This window comes from Magnolia sinica, chromosome 14, assembly GCF_029962835.1.
Source record: "Magnolia sinica isolate HGM2019 chromosome 14, MsV1, whole genome shotgun sequence".
In the NCBI taxonomy this organism is placed as follows: domain Eukaryota; kingdom Viridiplantae; phylum Streptophyta; class Magnoliopsida; order Magnoliales; family Magnoliaceae; genus Magnolia; species Magnolia sinica.
The window spans coordinates 3,649,378-3,674,062 of record NC_080586.1 but is presented as its reverse complement, the minus strand read 5'-3'; the positions used below and the strand labels follow the sequence as shown (position 1 = coordinate 3,674,062).

The following is a 24,685-nucleotide window of genomic DNA, read 5'->3' as shown; positions in this document are numbered from 1 at the left end:
TGGTAGTATTTCGCAAATCCGGCTTGGGCAACCTGGCGTAGTGGGGTTGTTTAGTTAAAGTATCTCGTTCTACCCCCAAATCATATATTTTATGTCTGATAACTCATTCCGGATTGTGAGATACGCCTGCTTTAAAGTCCGACGGTCCGGATCACTTGTCGTCGACTAGGCCTTTTCTGATCCATCTTGGCCATGTAACTATTCGCGACCCTCTCTACATCAAAAAATTAGGCAGGTCCAATGTTCAAGCCACTCTATTCCATGTGGAGCTTCACCCTTGTCCAGTATATTCTGATGCAAAGCATCCCTTGATATACATTGATATGCCATGTGTGACGTGATATTAGAACAGAAGGTAAGTGTTTGAATCTCGAGAGCAGCAAATCTGATTTCATAGATGACGAAGTCAGAAAGATCAATGGATTAATTTAATTTAAGCCATTTATTATCTCTCATGATTTCTTACCGGAATCATTCAAAATTAATGAAATCAAAAATAACAAAATAACCCCAAGCATAACTAAATAACTAAAACAAAATTCACACTTGAATAAGGAACGGCCACAAACAAATCAATGAAAAGGAAACAATGAAACAATGGCAGGAGTTGTTCATCTCTCCCACAAACTCAATTCACAACCCTACACTTCCTCCTGATCTCCCCCTCAGCCCCACTAAGCTCTATGATCGAACCCATGCGCACCATTGCGGCTGCAAACTTTATGGCCCACGCTGATGGATGCTTTGCATTGTTCCGCACCATCTTCACCGTTGATCGGCTGCTCAGGAGTGTTTGATCCGACGTCAATAATCCTCTGTGCTTCTCCAAGTTCTTGTAGTAAAGGTTGTCAAGACGATTCGGAGTCGTGCTGTCGAGCACCACCGTTGGATCTTGAGTGGTGGGTGGTGGAGCACACCTGCTTTTCAAGTGGGCTGCAAAAGCACGGTCCATTGAAGGATCTTGACTATGGGTTGCGTTGAAGGAGTAGAGACGGTTAGAAAAGGAAGAGCAATGAGACACTCCGATCGAGTGGGCGCCGGAAAGCGTCACCATTTCATCGACCGACAGCCCTTTCCTGGCGAAGCTGTTTTCTAACTGCTGGGCATTGAAGAATGGCGGAGGAAGGTTCTGCGCGACTTCAGACTCGAGGGAGATTCTTCCATCGCGGCGTCCAGCTGGCACATTGTACTTGATCCCGCCGGCCTTGAAGGCACTATCACGGGCTGCAAAAGCAATGATATCCGAGCACGAGACAGTCCCCGGGCATCGAGCTTCGATCTTGGCCTTTGCTTCGTCAATCACCTCAAACCCTCGAAGGCTCGGATTATTGGCCGGATGCTCTTTCTCAGAAGGGTTTCCTGGCGTTGAATCCAGAAGCACAGAACCATCACAGCCCTAAAACATATACAGCATATGCATGGTTAGTGTACAACCACAACAAGAAGAAGATCTCCTACTGAGTTTTAAAAATGCATTGTTTAGCTGCCTATATAAGTATATATCTAAATGCAAATCATTTCCACCCTACACATGAACGGTACAACTAGTGGGCCCATGCGGTAGATGGGTCATGACGAAAAGATCACACCAATCAGATGATCCAAACCACTGAATAGTGGCTTGTCAAATGGACGGTTAATTATAACGGGTCCTCCTGGTTTTCCCACAGGGTCGACTCGTACGAGTCCCTGGTCAACTGGCCTGATTTGGAAACTATGCTTGGTGCAACCTAACGGACCGTTGAGGAAGCATGAGAACTTACTCTAACAAAGCAATCATGGAAGTGCATCCTAATGAGGCCAGCAGCTATGCCCGGATTCCGGGCAATGGCTTTGTTAACCGTCTCTCGAACGATCACCTCCGCAGATGGGCATGTATATCGATAGTGGCCCACTTTCAGTGATGCTGATGAGATAGGAGCCATGGCCAAGATGGCAAGAAGTAAGAACCAAGGGTGCAAGACAGGCATTTTGAGAGACAGAGAGACAGAGAGAGAGGGGGGGAGAGAGATGTTTTGAATTGCATTGCTGAATCTGCTGTCAGTATTTATAGGTGTAGAGAAATGGAGAGAGGGTTGTTTTACTTTGTATGGCAAAACGTGTGAAGCATTATAACAAGATTTAGATTGTCAACTTTGACTTAGTTATTACATCTGACCCACGATTCCATGAATGGGCGGTCTGGTTGGCTGGCTAGCCGATGTCAAAGCTCTGTGGGGCCATTATGATGTATGTATTTTATCCATTCCGTCCATCCATTTTTGCAGGTAATTTTAAGGCATGAGATGAAAAATAAGGCAGATCCAAACCTCAAGTGGACCACAACATAGGAAACAGTAGGGATAAGGAATCCACCAGTTGAATCCTTCATGGGGCCCACAGTGATATTTATCAGCCATCCAACCTGTTGATTACATCACAAAGACCTGGATACAGGTAAAACACAAATATCAGCTTGATTCATAACTTTTGTGGCCCTAAGGAAGTTTTCAACGGTAAGTATTCAATCTCCACTGTTTCCTGTACTGTGGTCCACTTGACCGTTGGATCTGTCTCATTTTTATGCTCATGCCCTAAGATGAGATTAAAAAATAGATGTACAGAGTGGATAAAACAAATACATCATTGTGGGTCCCAGAGAGCTTCGACACCACCTAGCTGGCGGGTGTCCGGGTCAAGAGCCAAACCGCGTCCCAATGTCAGCCTCTCTTTCTCATTTTCTTATGAGCAACTTGCGTATGGCTGACTTTGCTAGAGTCAGAAGCTCTCATGGAAAATGATCTAATGGGACCCACCAAGGATGTCCCACGGCTAAACAACCATACAATTTATTGAAAATCTCTAAGGACAAGTGAACACAGCTTTCATTATTGCCACCAATACTGGGAAATTGACGTTGGACCGTAGATTGCCGATTTTTATGGACTCTCAACAACTGGGTAGAAGATGTATTTGTATTTGTTTTCATTTTTTATTTTATTTTTCTTATGATGCTGCCATTTTATAGCCATTTAACATTTACAAGATCATCAATCAGGAGAAGATTTCAATTATATTGGCCACAGTACATGTATACATACATATCAACATTTAAATGATATAAGTCGTCCAATTTATAACCTTCAAATGGGCATTGAAAATAAAAGAAAAGAAAAAAGTTCATGAAAGTCTATTGGAAAAAAGTTCAGGAAAGCAAGGTGATGTAAAGTGGGTCGCAGACAGTTTCATGGCCAAGATGGATCAGAAAAGGCCCGGTCGACGACAAAAGTGATCCGGACTATCAGACCTTAGATCGGGCGTATCTCGCAATCCGGAATGAGTTATCTGACGTAAAATATATGATTTTGGGGTAGAACGAGCTACTTTAGCCAACCAACCTAGCTACGCCGGGTTGCACAGCCCGGAATTGCGAAAAACCCCTTGATCGACGGTCGTTTCCCTGTTTTAATTTCGTTTTTACTATAAATAGTAAGTTTTAGTTTGATTATAACTCTTCATCCGTTGGGCTTTAGGAGTTGCGCCCAACGTGAAAAGAGCTTAGAATAATTAGGAGAACGGTTTGGTGAAGCCAAATAGGACACTTACTATTTTTGGCCGAAAACCTTGCGCACTAGTAGACATCACGACCGTCTATAAATAGTAAGTTTATTATTTATAGTAAGTCGCGAATTCTAAGAGTTTGAGTTGTAGTTTGATTCTGATTTCTTTCCCATTGCTTGGTACCCCTATTTAAAGGGTTGTGAACTCGTTTTTACTAATTCATTAATCAATTTCGAATTTATTAGAATTTATTTCTATTTTCTGCTTTCTTTCCTCGTGGATTCGAGAAGTCTTTGTGAGGAGTCCAGAGAAGTTCCGTGGATTCGGAATAGTTATCCTCTTGAGGAAGACGGTGCTCAACCTCACATCCTCCCCTGCGTCAGTTTGGTATCAAAGCGAGGTTTCTCCTCGGATTGATAGCTTCTAACGACGGGTCGGGCAACAATCCCATGGGTGGTGCTCCAGGGAATTTACCTTTAATGGCGGTAGCTTTCAAAATAGTGCAACAAGAGAATTAGCAAGCCATGCAAAGGCTGCAGGCTTCCATCGACCTCATAGCAGATCTCTTAGCGGAAAATCTAAGGCAACTCCGTGTTCCTGGTGGCAATCCTCCACTCCCAATTAATTGCCCTGGTCGCAAGATAGTACCGGCAGTGCACCCAAAGGTCATTCCTGAGGAAGGGGGCTCCAGTGAAGAGGAAATCGATGACATAATCTTCTAACACCCCAGACATGGCGGCGATCGAGTAGATCGAACGGATCGAAAATTCAAGATGAGGGTTGATATTCCTAGCTTCAATGGCCAACTACATAATGAGGATTCTCTCGATTGGCTTTCTAAAGTTGAGCGATTTTTCGACTATATGGACATCCCTGAAGCAAAGAAGGTCAAGCTTGTGGCCTACAAGTTAAAAGGAGGAGCTTCAGCTTGGTGGGAACAACTGCAACTCGCGAGAACTAGGCAGACGAAAGCACCAATCCGCACCTAGCAGCGGATGAAGCAGCTACTACGTACCTGATTCCTCCCTAGCGATTACGATCAGGTTCATTCCAACAATACCAAAATTGTCGACAGGGTAGTCGGTCGGTGAGAGAATACGCAGAAGAATTTTTCCGCCTGGCGGCGCATAACGATTTGGTCGAGACTGAATCGCAGCAAGTCGCCCGATTCAACTGTAGATTGCGTATAACTATCTAGGATCAGGTCCAGATGCAGTCCGTCCGGACGATGAATGATGCGATCAAGTTGGCTACTCGGGCAGAAGCGCAACTTGAACGTCCTAACACACGGACCTATCCAACTGCAAGGATTCCTGTGGCAGGTCTACCTCAGGGAACTGCACAGCCTAAGGGGAATGAGCCTGTTGGAGCACGTACTCAACCTCCTACGTTTGAGAACCGAGATCAGGGAAGCGGGCAAGCTAGACCCCAAAGGGGTGTATCGACTGCTGCTGGTCCAAGAGAATCCTGAACCCCTATGCTCAGCCAAGGCTCGATAATTGCTATCGTTGTGGCCAACTGGGACACCTATCAAATACTTGTCCCTAGCGAAAAGTGGCAAACCTCGCCATCAATAATGGTAGTACTGATAACACTTATGAAAATCCAGATATTGAAGAACAGGAGCATACCACCGAGGATGAGGAAGATAATTCAAGTTGGGTTCAGCAAGATCAGGGCGAGTCACTCGTCATGAGGCAGCTATTATATGCGCCAAGAAAAGAAGTGCATCCACAGCGGCATACATTTTCCGCACTAGGTGTACGGTGAATCGAAAGGTTTGTGACGTGATCATTGACAGTGGGAGCAGCGAGAACATCGTCTCCAAGGACATGGTGAAAAAATTACAATTGAAAACGAAGCATCATCCCTCTCCATATACAATCGGTTGGATCAAGAAGGTCAGCGAAACAAAGGTAATTGAATGGTGCACCATATCATTTTCAATTGGCAAACATTATAAGAATGAAGTAGTATGCGATGTGGTTGACATGGAAGCATATCACATACTACTCAGTCAACCCTGGCAATCTGACCGTGACGCCACTCATAAAGGGCGAGATAATATATATATATATCTTCGTCAAGGACGGCCGAAAGACCATATTGGCCCCTATAGATCCAGAGGGACCATCAGAAACTTCTAAAGTAGTGGGTCATTTTCTTTTAACCATTCAGGACTTCGTGGAAGAATCTAAAGAAACAGGACAGACTTATGCATTAATTGTAAAAGGGGAAGAACTCGAGCCTACCAACATTCCTGAAAGACTAAGGCCCTTGCTACATGAATTCAAAGAAATCTGACCCGATGACCTTCCCGATGGGTTACCCCCCATGCGGGATATCCAACACCATATCGACTTTGTCCCTGGGTCCAGTTTACCTAATCGTCCCCATTATCGAATGAGTCCAAATGAGTGCGAGATTCTGCAGGGACAAGTAGAGGAGTTGATCCGTAAGGGTCTTATTTGAGAGAGCATGAGTTCATGTGCTGTACCAACTCTATTAACTCCAAAGAAATATGGGAGTTGGCGCATGTGTGTCGACAGCCGAGCCATCAACAAAATCACCATAAAATACAGGTTTCCTATAACACGATTGGATGATATGCTGGATATGCTAGAGGGTACAAAAATATTCTCTAAATTAGACCTAAGGAACGGCTACCATCAGATTCGAATACGGTCGAGTGATGAGTAGAAAACGGCCTTTAAGACCAAGGAATGATTATACAAATGAATGGTCATACCCTTCGGTCTTTCGAATGCGCCTAGCACATTTATGAGATTGATGAACCAAGTTCTAAAACCTTTTATTGGGCGGTTCGTTGTGGTTTACTTCGATGATATTTTGATATACAGTCAAGACGAAACCACCCATATGGAACACCTCAAGAAGGTCCTTCAAGTGCTTACTAAAAATAAACTGTACCTTAATTTAAAAAAGTGCAGCTTCATGACTGATGGCTTATTGTTCCTAGGTTTTGTCGTAACATCCATGGGCATTCGGGTGGATGAGGAAAAGGTGAAGGCAATCAGAGAATGGTCGCTTCCTACAAATATTCACGAAGTGTAAAGTTTTCATGGACTGTCGACATTCTATCGTCGGTTCGTGAAAAATTTCAGTACCATTGTGTCACCAATCACAGATTGCATGAAGAAAGGGCAGTTTTAGTGGACTGACAAAGCTGACAAGAGCTTTACCGAAATCAAGCGCAAATTATCCACGACCTCGGTTCTTGTACTTCCCAACTTCGACAAACTATTTAAAGTCGAATGTGATACCTCATATGTCGGAATTGGGGGAGTTTTGTCTCAAGAAGGTAGGCCGGTATCCTTCTACAGCGAAAAACTTAGCGATGCACGAAAGAAGTGGTCTACATATGAGATCGAGTTATACGCGGTAGTCTAGGCACTGCGCCACTGGCGACATTATTTGATTCAAAGGGAATTCATACTTTACACGGACCATCAAGCTCTCAAATTCATTAATAGTCAAGCTAACATTAACCGTGTGCATGCTAGATGGATCTCATTTTTGCAGGAATTCACGTTCGTACTAAAACATAAGTCAGAACAACAGAACAAAGTAGCTGATGCACTGAGTCGCCATGCAACTTTGTTAGTCACTATGAGCAATTAATGAGGTTGTCGGGTTCGAGCGCCTCAAAGACATATATGCCGACGACAACGACTTCAAGGATGCATGGGTTAGATGCCAAGAAGGTCACCCCGGCGACTTACATATGCAAGACGGGTTCCTTTTCAAGGGAAATAGATTGTGCATCCCAAACAGTTCGCTAAGGGAACAGATAATCTAAGAGCTACATAGAGGTGGTCTCAGTGGACACCTTGGGCGAGACAAGACGCGAGCTCTTGTGGAAGAACGGTATTACTGGCCGCAATTGGTACGTGATGTGGGAAAAGCAGTCCAATGTTGTTATATTTGTTAGACCTCTAAGGGACAATCTCATAATACGGGCCTCTACACTCTGTTACCCGTGCCTGACGGCCCTTGGGAGGATTTATCTATGGACTTCGTGCTTGGTCTCCCACGAACACAACGCGGCATGGATTCGATGTTCGTGGTAGTAGATCGTTTCTCCAAGATGGCGCACGTTATTCCATGCAAGAAGACCCTCTATGCAACACACATGGCGAATCTATTCTTCAAAGAAATTATGCGGCTACATGGGGTTCCCAAGACTATTACTTCTAACCGTGACACGAAGTTCATAAGCCACTTTTGGCGGACTTTGTGGACTCGATTCGATACACGACTTCAGTTCAGCAGCGCCTACCACCCACAAACTGACAGTCAAACTGAGGTTGTGAATCGCATGTTGGAAAACCTCCTTCGATGTATTTCAGGAGAAAAATCGAAGCAGTGGGATTTGGCCTTGTCTCAAGCGGAGTTTGCATTCAACAACATGGTGAACCGTTCGACAGGAAAATCCCCGTTCCACGTTATTTATGGACGAGTACCTCGCCACACACTAGACTTGGTCCCTCTACCCAAGCTCCCAGGCATGAGCATTACAGCGGAACATATGGCTGACAAGATCATGGGCATTCATGCGGAGGTACAAACCAAGCTACATGCCTCAAACGAAAAGTACAAGAAGCAAGCGGACAAGCATCGGCAACAAAAAGTGTTCGAAGTGGGCGACCAAGTAATGGTCCATCTACGCAAAGAACGATTTCCGACCGAAACGTACAACAAGTTGAAGAATAAAAAGATTAGACCGGTACCAATCATCCGAAAGATCAATGACAACGCTTATGTTATTGATCTTCCAGATGACACAGCAATCTCACGGACTTTCAACGTCGCGGACCTGACCGAGTATCATGAACCAGCGCAGGATGAGAACTTGAGAACGAGTTCTTTTGAAGTGGAGGGAACTGATGTAGAGCGGGTCGCGGACAGTTTCATGGCCAAGATGGATCAGAAAAGGCCCGGTCGATGACAGAAGTGATCCGGACCATCGGACCTTAGATCGGGCGTATCTCGTAATCTGGAATGAGTTATTTGACGTAAAATATATGATTTTGGGGTAGAACGAGCTACTTTAGCCAACCAACCTAGCTACGCCGGGTTGCGCAGCCCAAAATTGTGAAAAACCCCTTGATCGACGGTCATTTCCCTGTTTTAATTTCGTTTTTACTATAAATAGTAAGTTTTAGTTTGATTATAACTCTTCATCCGTCGGGCTTTAAGAGTTGCGCCCAACATGAAAAGAGCTTAGAATAATTAGGAGAACGGTTTGGTGAAGCCAAATAGGACGCTTACTATTTTTGGCCGAAAACCTTGCGCACTAGTAGACATCACGACCGTCTATAAATAGTAAGTTTACTATTTATAGTAAGTCACGAATTTTAAGAGTTTGAGTTGTAGTTTGATTCTGATTTCTTTCCCATTGCTTGGTACCCCTATTTAAAGGGTTGTAAACTCATTTTTACTGATTCATTAATCAATTTCGAATTTATTAGAATTTATTTCTATTTCTGCTTTCTTTCCTCGTGGATTCCAGAAGTCTCTGTGAGGAGTCCAAAGAAGTTCTGTGGATTCGGAATAGTTATTCTCTTGAGGAAGACGGTGCTCGACCTCACGTCCTCCCCTGCGTCACAAGCGCTAGAAATGTCCATTCATGGTGGTAATTCAGTAATGGACCATTCATGGTATGATCCACAAGGTGGACGGTCCGGATCCACCATCCCTACAGCCGCGTGTACAGTTGAAGTGGGTTCCATCAATAGTAATGAGGCACCCTGAGTCGACTCAACCAGATTTCACCTGACTTGAAAAACTCGCTTTCGTCCGGCCACAGGATACGCCGAATTTTCCTCTCCACGCATGCACAAATTTTAACGTGTGGAACTTACCTGGTCCAACATTATTTTTTTGTTAGATTCATTTTTTTTTTTTATCATAATTTACTTTTAGATAAGTTTAAGGTATGAACCCATATTTGAGATACATCCAAAGCTCAAATGGCTCACATCACATAAAATAGTGGGGATTGAAGGAATTATCATTGAAACCTTTCTCGGGCCAACCATAAAGTTTATTTTCCATCTAACGTGTTCATAAGGCCGCGTGTACATGGACCAATGTAAAAGAAAGTATTAGCTTTGTCTGAGCCTTCTATAGCCCCGATAAGTTTTCAACTATGGCATCAATTCCTACTATTTCCTATGATGCGGTCTACTTCAGCTTTGGATCTACCTTGTTTTTGGGCTTATATCCTATAATGATTTGAAATTTTAGATAGACGGTATGAATCTAAGAAATACATCACTATGGGACAAATTGTTGTTTAGACCTATTTTTCATACAAATGATTAGGGGTGTACATCAAGTCGAACGAGTTGAGCTGGCCTCAGCTCGAACTTGGCTCGGCCACTAGCTGACCTCAACTTGAACTCGGCTCGGCTCGTTCCTCGAGCCTGACTAGCCAACTCGGCTCGGTTCGGTCAGCAGCTCGGGCTGAGTTCGAGCCAAGATCGAGCCGAGTTCGCCATTGAGGCATTTCCACAAACACCATGAACTGCTACTTCAAAATCCCATTGTTTTATCAAGGCTACTCAGTCTCAACCAGAGAGTCAAAAGACCTCTCAGCCAACATCTCCATCTCGCATGGCTGCTCAATCTCAACCAACCCAACTAACATCTCCATCTCGCGCAGCTTCTCAGCCTCAACCAGCGAGTCAAAAGACCTCTCAGCAAACATCTCCAACTCGCGCAACTTTTCAATATCAACCAGTGAGTCAAAAGACCTCTCAACCCACATCTCCTTCTCGCCCAAGCTCTTAACCTACCCAAGTAGCATCTCAGCTCCAATCTCCACACACTACTTCTCAATCACATACATCAAGGTGAGCAACATCAATGGCAAAGCAACCGAGTCACCGAACTAGTTCGATTCGAGCTGGATTCGAGTTGGATTTAATCCGTCGAGTCGAGTCGAACTGGGGCCTGCGCAAACTCGGCTCGAACTCATTTTCGAAGTAAAAAAATCAGCTCCACTCGGCTCGAACTCAACTTCGAACCAAGTTGAATTGAGCTTTTTCGAGTTGAGTCGAGCGAGCTAACCGAGCTAGCTCGATTCGTGTACACCCATACAAATGATCTCTGCCATCCATATTGGAGGCCATCGATCATATGGTTAAGATCACCAATTCAGTGTGATATTTGCAAGGTAGCCCACGAAATGTGTGTTGGACCTAATGGAACGTCTGGATCATTATTTGTTGTCCCAAATACAGCTAGGAGAACTATATCTCTCTTACGAATCTAAAATGAATCAAATATTATGGCCATATTTAATTATCTAAGGCCAGGATTGTTGGACGACATGAATTTTGGGCTCTCACTCGACAGTGGTTTCCTCAGTTTATTAAGTAGGATGCGGATTTCGTGCACTCTGTGGACAGACCCTGATGTATGTGTCTTATCCATGCCATCCATCCATTTTTCCAGCTCATTTTAAGACCTTCGCTCAAAACTGAAGTGTATCCAAAGCTAAAGTGGACCACACCACAGGAAACAGTAATGAGACTGACCACTACTGCTGAAATCTTCTTAGGGCGCCCCACATTGATGTCTATTTGTCATCTAAACTGTTGGTAAGGTCGCACAGACATGGATAAAGTTAAAACACAAATATCAGATTAATCCAAAACTTGTGTCTCTAAAATGTTTTCAACTGTAGGTGTTCAATTCCCACTAGTGCTTGTGGTGTAGCTCACTTGAGCTTTGCATGTGCTTCAATTTTTGGCCCATGCCTTAAAACGAGCTGAAATTTTGAATGGACGGCGTGGATAAGGCACATACATTACGGTGGGGCCCATAAAATTTATCTAGCGGAATATAGTTTGCTGAGTTACTCAGTACCCGCGTCCAGTCACGTCTGTTTGAATTAATTTGTTCCACGTGTATATTTTCAAGTTATGGTCTGTGTTGCATGTGTCTTATCCACACCGTCCAACCATTTTACTAACTCATTTTATGACATTGGCCCAAAATAGAAAAGTATCCAAAGCTCAAGTGTACAACACTAAAGAAAACAGTGGGATAATGACGTCCACCGTTGAAACATTCTTAGGGCCCACAATGTTTATTTGTCCACTAACCTGTTCATGTGGTCATACGGACATGGACGAAGGGAAAAGACCAATACCAGCTTGATTCAATACTTCTGTTGCCCTGTAAAGTTTTCAACAATATGGTTCAATTCCTAGAGTTTCCTACAGTGTGGCCCACATAAGCTTTGGATGTGCTTCAATTCTACGCTAATGCCTTAAAATGAGCTTAGAAAAACGGATGGACGATGTGAATTAAGACACATATATTAGGGTGGCCCTACGGAGTTTACTCAGCATGCTAGGTGAATTTGTGTTTATCTATCCCACGAAATCGGGTTCCAGTCCTTGCTTGAGTGGTAGGCTGAGGAGTTTTAGCACGAGGTCTTTGGTTCCGAATCCATTCCTGTTGAAATCCCACTATGGCGTTTGTAGGTGTGGCAGGTGCGTGTGTGAAAAAAGAATAATAATAATAATAATAATAATTTTTTATTATTATTATTGTTATATATATATATATATATATATATATATATATATATATATATATATATATATATATATATAGAGTCATGCTCCCTGCACCTACGCACGTGCGCACTTTTGCACACGTGTCATGGCTGTCTGATTCAACGGTCCATGTGATGCGGAATTCCATGAAACCCCATGTGACAAAATTTCACCCTGGTCTAAAATTCTTGGGCCCTAGCACAGAGAAATGGAACTCAACCGAGGAAACTGTTTTCATTTTTCATGGGCCATCAAAGTTTTAGATCAAAGTAAAACTTAGGCCTGGGGGGTTTCACGAGGTGCTGCTTCACATGAACGGTTCAGATTTTGGATCCACATCACGTAGGATGGGTTCTTTAAAAAGTTCATACGTAGTACGTACGAACTTAGAAATTAGGGTTTAGTGTATATATATATATATATATATATATATATATATATATATATATATATATATATATATATATATATATATATATATATATATATATATATATATATATATATAGTACTATAAGATCGACCGTATGGTACCTTCCATAAGGTTGAGTAGTGGCGGCATGTTATTCGTTGAATGATGAGGAAATTTTATAAGGAACTAAATAAACAAAATCACATGAAATTTATCTGCGAGCCTTTCGTTATTGGAAGATCATGTGCTAAAATTCTGTGTGAGGCTCACTATGATGTTTGTGATAAATCCAACCCGTCCATCCGTTTTTTAAAATCATCTTACGACATGTGACCAAAAATGAGCAGGATCCAAAAATTAAATGGGACACATGAAAGGAAACAACGGAGATTTAGTTACCACCGTTGAAACATTCATATGGCTACAAAAGTTTTGTATTGGTTTATGTTCATGGTGTTTTCATTTCATATCAGTGAAAATGACCTTATAAACGGTTTGGATGGAATATAAACACCAAGGTGAAGCTTAGGAAGGTTTCAACGGTAAATATTCTTTTTCGCCGTGTTTCATCTCGTATGGCCTACTTGAATTTTGGATCCTCCTCATTTTCGGTATAATGTCCTAAAATGATATCTAAAAAGGAATAGATGGGTTGGATTTCACACAAAGATCACAGTGAGCTCAACACAGAATCCTTTCGCGAATATTGGCGTGAAAGGCTTTAGTAAGAAATCCGCTTTCGTTGGCGTACTGGCTACTCCCCCGCCACCGGCCAGTGGCGGGTGGTCGGTACTATATGGGCCCTACCATGTTGTATGTGTTTTATCTATGCCGTCTATATGTTTTTCTAGATCATTTTGTGGTAATGAGACAAAAAATTCGGTATATCCCAATCTCAAGTGGACCACATTACAGGAAACAGTGTTGAATAGATGTCAACCATTAATTTTTTTGGGGGGGGCCATAAAAGTTTTAGATCAAGTTGATCTTTGGTTTTGAACTTCACATGGGTTCGCATGACCTAATCAATAGTTTGGATGTCAAATAAACAGTGCAGTGGGCCTTAGGATGATCACACTTTTTCTGTGGTGGGGTCCACTAAAGCTTTTGATTTGCCTCATCTTTGGATAATACCATAATATGATCTCTTAAAGTGGATGAACGGTGTGGATATAATACATACATCATGGTGGGACCCACAGAACTTGGTGACGTGACTTCAGCTACTCATAGAATCTAGGAGTGAAGTGCGCGAGTATTACAGCAGGTTTCTTGACGGACGCGAATTCGCTAGTGACGGGTTAAGTACCCAAACTCGTTGCAGAAGTCACGTCATAGAATTTTGTGGGCCCACCATAATATATGTGTTGTATCCACACCGTCCATCCATTTGGAGAGATCATTTTAGGGCATGAGCCAAAGAACAAGGAAGATCCAAAGCTCGAGTGGACCCACCATAGAAAATAGCGGGGATATTGACGACCACCGTTGAAACCTTCCTCAAGTCCATCGTGATGTTTATTTGAGATCCAACCTGTTCATTTGTTAACGCAGACATGAAGTATAGAAAGTTCAAATATTAGCTTGGTCTAAAACTTTTGTAATGCTTAGAAGTTTTTAACGGTGGGCGTCACTCTCTCCACTATTATCTGTGGTGGTCCACTTAAGCTTTTGATCTGACTCATTCTCTGGATCATGCCGTAATATGATCTCTCCAAATGGATGGACGGAGTGGATACATAATATACATCATGATGAGGCCCACAAAACTTGGTTACGTAACTTCAATAGCAAGTCCCGCTACCTGACCTGTCAGTAGCTAATTCGCGTCCGTTTCCTACCAAATTTCTCACAGTTTTATTTATCTAGTTTCCTTATAAAATTTCCTCACCATCCGATGAATAACGTGACGCAACCACTCGACCTTTTGAAAGGTATAATACGGTCGAGCGTATAGTACCTTTTTCCCATATATATATATATATATAGGGAAAAGGTACTATGCGCTCGACCTCACGAGTCCGTCCCATAAGGTCGAGCTGTGTGGGCCCCACCATAATGCGTTTCGAACATCTACCCCATCAATCAGATGCACCATTCCATCGTGGGCCTAGGTCTCAAAAATCAAGTCAATTCATGACTTTTGTGGGCCACACCACATACAGAAGTGGGGAGGGGCCGTGCACCATTAAAACATTCATAATCATTTTTTGGGCCCACTGAGATGTGGTTTGCAAATCCAGCCCATCCATTATGTGTGTCCCACTTAGATGAGGGTTCAGACCAAGTTTCAGCAGCATTCAAAACTCAAGTGAGCCCTACCAAATGCTTTTTTATGTTTTAACGGTGTCTTCACATGATTTTAGATGGTATAGCCCACCTGAGTTCCGTATACGGCTGATTTTTGGGATATCCCATAATTTAGAGGGGACCCATCAAATGCACAACGTTGATGGTCAACACACATCACGGTGGGGCCCACACAACTCAACCTCATAGGAGCTTATCGTGAGGTCGGGCGCATGATACCTTTTCCCATATATATATATATATATATATATATATATATATATATATAATATATATAATATATATATATATATATATATATGACGACCGAGAATTTCGCACAGAAGTTTTCATTCATTTCAGTCTAGTCCACTTGCGCTTTGGATGTGCTCATTTTCTGGGCTCAAGTCCTCCGAGTACGTGGTAAGATGGATAGACGGAATGTATAAAATAAATAAATTACGGTGGCCCTAAAGAGTTTACTCCATCAGCATTCGAAACGGATGGGCTACTGCCCCTGCAAACAGCCAATGGGTGGTGGTCGGTGCTCTGCCAGTGATGTATGTGTTTCATCCATGCCGTCCATTTATTTTTCTAGATCACTGTAGGGTATGAGACCACAAATGAGGTATATCCTAATCTCAAATGGACCACATTAGTTGAAACCGTGTTGAATGAACGTCAAGCATTAAAAACTTTTTGTGGGTTATAAAAGTTTTGGATCAAGCTGATCTTTGTTTTTTCCCTTCATATAGGTCCGTATGACCTAATCAACAGATTGGATGTCAAATAAATAGTACAGTGGGCCTTAGGAATATTTTAATGGTGGATGTCCAATCACTATTGTTTTCCAGTGGTGTGGTCCACCTGAGATTTATATCCCTCTCATTTTTTGAATCAATCTTAAAATGATCTGTAAAAGTGTATGAACGGCATGGATGAAACACATACATCATGGTGGGGCCACAGAGCACCAACCACCAGTCACCGGGCTAGTGTCAGGGGAGTAGCCAATCCGTTTCCATCGGCATCCATGTTCCACGTGTACTATTTCGAGGGGAACGGATTGGCTACTCCCTTGACACCAGCCAATGGCTGGTGGTTGGTGCTATGTGGGCCACACAATGATGTATGTGTTTCATCCATGCCATCCATCTATTTTTAAAGATTATTTTACTATATAATTCCAAAAATGAGATATATCCAAATCTCAAATGGACCACATTACAGGAAACAGTGTTGAATGAGGGTCGACCATTAAAAACATTTTGGGAGCCATAAAAGTTTTGGATCAAGCTGATATTTGTTTTTTCTCTTCATCTGGACCTGTATGACCTAATCAACAGATTGGATGTCAAATAAAAAGTCTAGTGGGCCATAGGAGGATTTTAATGGTTAATATCCAATCACTATTTTTTCATGTGGTGTGGTCCATCTGATATTTATATCCCTCTAATTTTTTGGGACAAGCAATAAAATGATCTTTAAAAATGGATGAACGGAATGGATGAAACACATACATCATTTTGGGGCCCACAGAGCACCGAACACCAGCCACGGAGCTGGTGTCAGGGGGAGTAGCCAATCCGTTCCCTTTTCGAGGGGCAGTGCATCAAATCTCAGAGGCAGTCGGACGGACGCGAATTGCGTACTACCCCCGCTCGTCCGTAACTCCGAACGGGTCCAGTTGAGCGTTGGATCTGCCTCATTTTTGTGTACATGCGTTAAAATAATTTAAGAAAAGGGATAGACGGCTTGGATGTACAGATACATCACGGTAGGCCCACCCACAGAACTGCCCGTTCGGAGCTAGGGACGGGCGCGTGTAGTACGCAATCCGCGTCCAGGACGTATCAAATAAGAAATAAACCCCTTGCGTTCTTATTACCAAGACCTCTCTACTTCTGTAAAAAGAGGAGTAAAATAGGAATGGAGAGCCGCTGCCAGTTTTGGCTCCCAAGGAAGAAGCGGTTCTGCGCGAATGCACCTCTCTCTCCTTCTCAGTACTCTCTCTCTCTGACTCTCTCTCTCTCTCTCTCTCTCAGTCATTTTTTAAATCTCCAGTACTCCACACCCACATACCTTGGCGTGGTCCATCTGCAGGTTTTGTGGAAATCACAAGCCCGAATCAGAACAACTCCGGATTCCTTGCCCTGTCGATCCTTCTCAGTGCGTAGCAATCTTTTCATCTCTCTCTCTCTCTCTCATCAATTGAGTTTGTTATCTCTGCTTTTGATTGTAGTTTCAACGCATTCGTGCAATTCACTCTACTTTCTTCTTTGATATTTGATTGCTTTCTGAATCGTGAATGTGTTAGTTGCTTCTTCTTCTTTTTTTTTTTCCTTTTGTAATGTTCTATTTCGATCTGAAATTGGTTCAGAAGTTGGGTTCGTTGGAAATTCCCAATTCATTGCTTTTTATTGTAGTTACTTTTTTTTTTATGAATGTTGTCTTCGCTTTCGATTGTAGTTTCGATGGATTCGAGCAATACATTGTCCTTTTACTCTAGTATTTTATTTCTTTCTGAATCATAAATGTTTTTTTTTCCTCCTTTTATAATGTTCTGTTTCAATCTGAAATCGGTCTATAGAAGTTGGGTTTTGCTGTAAATTTTCATTCATTGCTTTCCTTATTCATTCTTTGATTTAAGTTTTTTAAGTCCCGAAGTTTTTTCTTGCAATTTCCAGAATTGGGTTTTTTTTTTTTTTCTTTTAAAGCAATTATCTTTTCCATCTAGCTCAATTCAAACATGTTTGAGCAGTTTTTTCAGCTCTATTGCTCTTTTTTACTGTTGAGAACTCTTTATTTTCGGTAGTGTATTTTTTCTATCTGCAATGATCTGTTGAAGAGTTGTGTTTTTTTTTTTTCATTTTTGGCTATGACGGGAATTTCAGTTGATTGTTCCACCCATCCTCAGTAATTCTAGTCATTCAGTTTATCCTTTTCCAATGTTGAAAGTAGTTTTAATTGTTAACCAGTGTACTTTTTTCTATACAAAATCAGTTTATGAATCTTGGTTTTGTTTTGTTTTGTTTTGTTTTTTGTTTTCTATTTATATGAATATCCATTGATTCCATAACTAATTGGCCGCCCCCAGTAATTTATTCAAGTCCTCCAGTTTTTTTCTCTCAGTTTTTTCTAAAGGACTCAGCATTTCAGATTGGTTCGGCTTCAGTCACAGACTCACAGATGATATGATCTGATAAAGTAATTTAGTTTCTAACTTTCTATTTTTCATGATTTCCTTGTCAGGTGAATGCAGTGTTATTGTTCTATAGTATATGTTTTTCTATAAAAAATTGCTATACACAAGCTGTTTTTATATTATGAATTCTGAAGTTGGACTTGAAGGGAATGCAATTAAATTATCTTCAGGTTGGACTTGAAAGGAATGCAACTGCATTTTGAGGCTACTTCTTCGATGTAAATGCTAGGCAACAATAACACCATTAGTATTTGTTATTTCCTCTTGACTAAAGAGAATGGTCATGGTTCAATTCACTTGTGCATCCAAAAGCAACCTTTTTTTTTTTGTGAAATGTTGCTCTTGATGCTCACTTACCCTTTCCTGATATTTATCTTTTCACTTTTTTTTGTTCCAGCTCTATACTGCAAGAAAATCTGGATTCACATGTTAAAAGATGCCCACTGCTGAAACAAGTACAAGCCTTGCAAATGCAACCTTTCTACCAGAAGGGCGTCAATGGTGGCGAAGATGAGGATTGTTCTACATCATATACTGGTACAGAGACAAGTAATTCCAAAGAAGTCAAAGATCCCATATCTTCAAAGTCCTCCCAAGCAAAGATTTCAAGCATCAAACCATGTTCAGAATCTTTGGACACCGGTTCATACATGAAGAGGGGCGCAATATATAAAATGAGTATACCTGAATTTTCTGAACTTCTTAAAAAGATCAAGTCCATCCATAGTTCTGTCTTTTCATACATACAAGATTCATATACAATACCTGAAGCTTGTGATAGATGGCTGAAGAAACAAGTAGACCGGTATGAATTGTGTACCTTCTATATGGAGTTCACATGTTCTGTCTTGAATTTGGAATTATGTATTATAGAATAGTCGGCTTTGCTAATTAACTCCAATTGCTTCCATATTTCTTCTCTTATTACAGCAGACAGAAAACCTATGTTTAGAAACCCATGGGCTGTTACTAGGGTGCATGTAAGCTCATTGACCGTGTCGCCTACTGTCTTATTGTTTTAGCTGACTCGGGAATGTGTAAGGCTACAATGAAACTGGGTGCAATTTAAAACTTACAAATATTCTAAGCCTATGTCGAAATTTGCTAGAGATAAACAACAGGATGTAACAGTAATCCATTGTTTAAGAATCTAATGTTGTCATGTAGTCACTTACAAATGCTAATTGCATTGTCTTTCTAAATTTGCTAAAGATAAACAGCAAGATGCAACACGAAAGTTTGTTCTTGTTGGTTTCTTTATTCCTTTATTTTCCATCTATTGTCTTGAGAAAGGAACCATTCATTGATTGGAGATGATAGTTCTTTGCTCCAAACCTTGTACAGAGTCAGAGTTTCATTTGATAGAATTGAGCTTTCTTTGTCAAACTTGTTATTTGTTATCTGGGATGTTAGAAATGAATGCATTCAAGGGAATTTAGGAGTAGCACCTATAAGTAATAAGATGAGGGAAAGTTGTCATTTGCAAGTGCAACAAAGACCAGGAACTACGCTGGTTAGGAGTGACTCAGTACAAGTTGAAGGCTCTAAAAGGGCAAGGGGAAGGCCCAAAAGGACATGGATGGAGGTGATATGAAAAGACTTAATGAACTATGGCCTAACTGAAAGTTATGGCCCTTGATAGAGTGGAATGGCAGAAAAGGATTCATGTAGCCAACCCCAATTAATTGGGATAAGGCTTAGATGATGATGATGATGATGATAATGATGATGCCATCTTTTCTGTTGAAAATGTATTCAGTACTGCAATAAAAGATTATTTCACTGCATGTGAAGCTAGTTTTTATGGAATTGAATTTACAGCATTTCCCTTGTCTCTGTGTTATATTCATTTATTATTATTTCATTAGTTGACAAAGAGGTGGTTATTATCTCTCGGTGCTTTCAGGCAACTACCCTTTCAAGAGAAACATGTTCGGCAACAGGCATCCATTCTTGGGAACTTGGAAAAATTCGGAATATTGAAAAGGCCAGCAAGCTTAGATGATCCTGAGTTGAAGGAACACTTATGCTGTGATGACTCATCTAAGGATGAGATTGTGACCCCCGCAGTAGTTGAATTTGGAGCTGGTAGAGGATACTTGACTCACATGCTCACTGACTGTTATGGGATCCAAAAAGTGTATCTAATCGAACGCAAGTCTTACAAGCTGAAGGTTTGTTCTCTTCAACTCGCCTGGGAAAGATTGCATACTTATATTTTGGAAATGACAAACCATATCCTATGGATATTGTCAGTTTGTGCTAAGCTGACTTCTCTGTCTACCAAGGCTTTAGAGCTTGCCAAAACCAAGTTGACTTGGTTTCACTAGGGAACAAACCGATAGGTCCCTTTGAAATATGTAGGTTTCAGGATGAGTTGCTGTGTGAATGGTCAGTTTCTTCCAGAACTAAATGTGTCATAATGGTTTCACTCTAAAGCTAGTCTCATTCCAAGAGCAAAACCAAGATTTAAAATCTTAGCTGTCCACAGTTTGTTTTTTTTATTTTTTTTTACTTTTGGAGTATGCTTTTGACTATACCAACTTCTGGTGATGGCTGAGGTCCCACTCATGTAGAGTGTTGGTGAACATAATAATCGCTCAAACATCATGTCCATCATCAAAGTAGGTTTTTCTGATTTGAGGTTTTTCCTTCTAGTTATTCGTTTGGGGTTCAGAATAATTGGTTGGTTTTTTTGGACTGCGTTCGGTCTTCGGCATCTTGGTCCTGTTTTCAGCTGTTGAATTTAGATTGCATGGTAAAAGTTTAGCACAGTTTCAATTTTTATGGACTGCATTTTCTAATCATCTTCACTTTGTTATCTCTCTGTGTTTTTTTTTTCTTTTCTTTTCTTTTCTAAGTCTTTTGCATTTAAAGTGTAAACCTGAAAACAAAATCATGCCCAAGCTTCATCACAAAAATAGACGTAAATTTTCAGTTCCACTAGTTTGTCGAATCTTGCTTGATCTGTTATGCATCTCTTAACAATTTTCAATATGTTAATGCAACCACTAGGCCGATCGAAGTCTGCGCCAGAAACAACAAATGATTTTAGAGCGTCTGAGAATCGACAGTAAGCCTTTCAGAATCCAATGCTTATCAGTAAACATTTAGCATGGTCCCAAGATAGCTGGGTGGAAACGTATTTGTTTATCTTGCATTTAAGCATACATCAGAACTCAAAGGATTGGTTCAATGTTCATGGAAATATCTCACCCCTAAGCTCATGGGCTCCTCCACATGTATTTGCGCTCATGCACCTCACAAGAAAACTATTCATTGCATCCTTATTTTGCACTTCAGTGATTAGGATTCTGACCCTTTGCAGTAGAAGATTTGAACTTGAGTGCCATAGAATCTTTGAGGGGAGTACCATACCTGGCTATTGGAAAACATCTTTGTGGGCCCGCAACAGGTGATCATCTACTACCTTATTCAACTTGACGTAAAAGATTAGATATGATACAAATCCATAAGTAGTCCCTTCGTAATCTCATGGATAACATTTAGGGACCATTGGATGCAAGCAGAGTTGTGTTCCGCACAAGCTGTTCCAGGGAGACAGCTTAGACATGGTTTGTCCAAACCCATGCACATGCATCACATGTGAGACCATCCATGTTCAAATGCCCAAATTTGCCACACTTGCCGCTATAAATCTTCAAGCACTTTACACATGCCATGTGTTAATTTGCACATGCGACATAAATGCTACATGTGCTACCACCCATCTTCAGCTCCCCACACGTGCCATGTGTTAATTTGCACATGCAACATAAATGCTACATGTGCTACCAACCATCTTCAGCTCCCCACACATGCCGCATTCCATCTTTATTCCTTGTAGGGGTTCGCTAAACAACACGACTTTGCTTTCATCCAAACAGCCCCTCAATTTATCCGTGTCCGATGTTACTCAAATGCATTTAGGACTCATCGAGACCTTCTCTCTCCTAAACTATGCCTGCAGATTTAACCTTGAGGTGTTGCCTTCCTGAACGATGCAATGAAAATAAGGACGTTCATTCAAGTGGTAACTGTAATCTGAAAGGCATTGCCCTTGCAGCATGTTGCCATCATCTTTGCCAGTGGAAGCACTACATAAGTAATTTCTGGACCCCGGCAATTTTCTAGTTTTATACTATTAATTAAAGTACACCATGCGGTTTCGCTATTGATATTTTTGTTGCAGGGTTCAGGTATCTCTCAATTGTCTATATACTAACTGATCATCCTTATGCAGATATTATTTATTAGTTATGAGATTGTTTTGTGGTAATTGATATTTTCACCCACCCTGTTTGATCCACAAACCTTTTTCTACCTTTAGTAATACAATGGTGCAGAGTTGTTCTATTGCATTAACAAAAGTATAAAAGGGGTGTTTGTACAGAAGGGTGGTGCAAGTTGTGGCTCCTTTGTTTTTTGTTGTTATCATGTTTTATGTAGATTATGTTGCTTGCATGTCTTGACATGCTCCCACACATTTACACATAGGACGTGTTACTCATCACTTTCCCTAGTTAATGTTATTATTTGGTTTGATGATGAATGCTAATTCTGCCTAATTGTTCCATTCAACTCTCATGCAGATAAGAAGTTTTTATCAGATATGGGAATCACAAAGGAAGATTTCCATGCTATGACGTGGTTTACCAGCTGGGCAGTAGATGCCGACCATGGTTCCGATCTTTCCGATGTGGTCAATCAGGGATTACATCTACACAATATGTATTGTTCTCTCGCTTCATGTGAATTTAGATGAATTTAGATATGCTGAAGAGGAAATGAAGAATCCCCTCTTCTTCTTTTTCCTCTTGAAACAACCGAATTGTTGTCGAAATGGTAAAGATGTTCAAAATGGTTGTTTTCTTTGGATAAAAAACTAGATTTTCAAAAAGAAGACCAAATGTCCATTTACGAACTATTGAATTTGTTCGTCAATGATCCCTAGGTGGGTCCTATGGGGATGGGGTGCACTCTCAAAGAAGAGAAGCAAAAGGAAGACAACAAAATGTGGGGATCCATTTTTTGGTTACTTATGTCATCTCTGTCAGCAAACCATTGTTGGCTGATGAGTCAAGTGAGTGAAGAGGCACATCTCCTGAATGCCTGGTTAATTTGAGTGCGCTGTGTTCTTTGCGTTTTGGCTCCCCAATGCTGTCCATTTTTTAATTGCTATATGATCCTTATTTTGCATGTGGTGCACCCTGAGAAAAAGAAAAGAAAAAAATCTTGGCTTTCTAAGGTGTAACTGTCATATGTTCATGAAAAATCTGCAATGTTCTTTATGCAGGTTCTTTCAGCTCCCGCATCATGACAACTGCTATCAATGCCTGGAATACTTTATACCATTGGTCAAAAACTCGAATAACCCTTCTTGACTCAGATTCCAGCTGAGTCAGGTTGGCATGAAGCATTTGCTCAGTATTTTTACTGTTTTAAGATATAAGATGGCAAAAACTGAAAGAAGATATTATATATTATTAAATCTGCATTGCAAAACTAAATAACACAAAAATATTTAAAAAATCTTATTGAGCCATTTTTTTTTTCGCCAATAAAAAATTAATGAAAAAACAATTTTCCTTGATTAAATCAAATCAACATGATGATTCAACTCAGAATTTGACCCAATCAAATCAACCAAGTGTCAAGCTGATTCTAGCAGTTTTAAAACCATGCCTTACATCATATATGATACTCCTTTCTACAACATTACCACAAGCTCTTTCATTTGCTCTTGGTATGGATATTAGATGCTGCATTTCTCTCTGCAGAGGTTAGTCATTTAAATACCAGTTCGGCATTTCAAATTTTTTGCAAGACTATGAAGGACTCAATCCCTTGAAAAGATCGACTTACTCAATTCCTATAAATAAATAAACAGCAACGACATGCTCTTTTATGATTTCTTGATGTGCAACTCGTGCTTATTATCTGATCATCTAACAAGGTTACTTTGCTCCTGGCATGATGCAGTGAGAATGGGGATTCTGATGTAGGTATCAGCAGCAGTGTTGAAGAAATTGTCAGGAATATGAAGGCAGTGGACAGAGCAGTATTGGGATTGATATGCAAAGAGATAATTGATATTGGTAGGCTCATGTGGATCAAAGAGCACCATGGGTTAGAAGCACAGCTTGTGAAGTATGTCCCTTCTAGCATTTCCCCCGAGAACCATCTACTCATTGCAAATGGCGGATATCACTCATATGGATCCTCTTGCCAAACTTTTTTGAGTTAGCTGATTCCAGAAGTGCCTTGGATAAATGGACCTAACCCGTTCCCTGTGTTGTTTCATTTTTCCTATTTTACCCCCTCTAAATGACCAAATGCTTACTGGTGGAGGTTTGTTCCACTAGGTGATGTATCCTTGAAATCAAGAACACATGGTTCCTTGTAGATGCCGAAAATTTTGGAATTAGGGCTGTCAACAGGCCGGAAAGGGGTAATGTTATTATTTGAAATCTTGTGAAATGTGTAGCAGACTGTGGGCTTGATTTTTTATTTTTTTATTTTTTTTAATAGTTCTTGGAGACAACAGATACAGAAATGGGGAATGCTACTACCCAGATTGCAGCATGGAAGCTTCTATGCTTCCTAACGGCACTCGGCAATCAACAAGTCTAGTAGCCGGAGTGT

General features: G+C 41.1%; 2 protein-coding genes across 2 annotated transcripts; one reads left to right on the top strand and one right to left on the bottom strand.

Moving 5' to 3' along the window:
• Positions 1-471: 471 nt before the first annotated feature.
• Positions 472-10,333, bottom strand: LOC131225966 (peroxidase 5-like). Its single transcript, XM_058221590.1, has 3 exons — positions 10,155-10,333; positions 1,764-2,034; positions 472-1,396 (listed from the first exon to the last, which is right to left on the bottom strand). Exons 1-3 carry the CDS (start codon positions 10,331-10,333, stop codon positions 629-631), a joined length of 1,218 nt encoding a protein of 405 aa, XP_058077573.1. The 3' UTR covers positions 472-628.
• A 6,375-nt stretch (positions 10,334-16,708) lies between these two features.
• Positions 16,709-24,550, top strand: LOC131225390 (uncharacterized). Its single transcript, XM_058220919.1, has 9 exons — positions 16,709-16,838; positions 16,939-17,004; positions 18,438-18,845; positions 19,947-20,214; positions 21,056-21,113; positions 21,369-21,455; positions 22,011-22,145; positions 22,633-22,771; positions 24,023-24,550. Exons 1-9 carry the CDS (start codon positions 16,765-16,767, stop codon positions 24,285-24,287), a joined length of 1,500 nt encoding a protein of 499 aa, XP_058076902.1. The 5' UTR covers positions 16,709-16,764; the 3' UTR covers positions 24,288-24,550.
• The last annotated feature ends 135 nt before the right edge of the window (positions 24,551-24,685 follow it).

Coding starts and splice junctions, on each gene's coding strand:
- LOC131225966 (XM_058221590.1), bottom strand. CDS start 10,333: ATGTGGGTTGAGAGGTCTTTTGACTCACTGGTTGATATTGAAAAGTTG. Junction 2,035..10,154: donor ATGGAGATGTTGGCTGAGAG/GTCTTTTGACTC, acceptor TACTGACAGCAG/ATTCAGCAATGCAATTCAAA. Junction 1,397..1,763: donor TCCATGATTGCTTTGTTAGA/GTAAGTTCTCAT, acceptor TATATGTTTTAG/GGCTGTGATGGTTCTGTGCT.
- LOC131225390 (XM_058220919.1), top strand. CDS start 16,765: ATGGAGAGCCGCTGCCAGTTTTGGCTCCCAAGGAAGAAGCGGTTCTGC. Junction 18,846..19,946: donor CTGAAGAAACAAGTAGACCG/GTATGAATTGTG, acceptor CGGTGCTTTCAG/GCAACTACCCTTTCAAGAGA. Junction 22,146..22,632: donor CCAGTGGAAGCACTACATAA/GTAATTTCTGGA, acceptor ACTCTCATGCAG/ATAAGAAGTTTTTATCAGAT.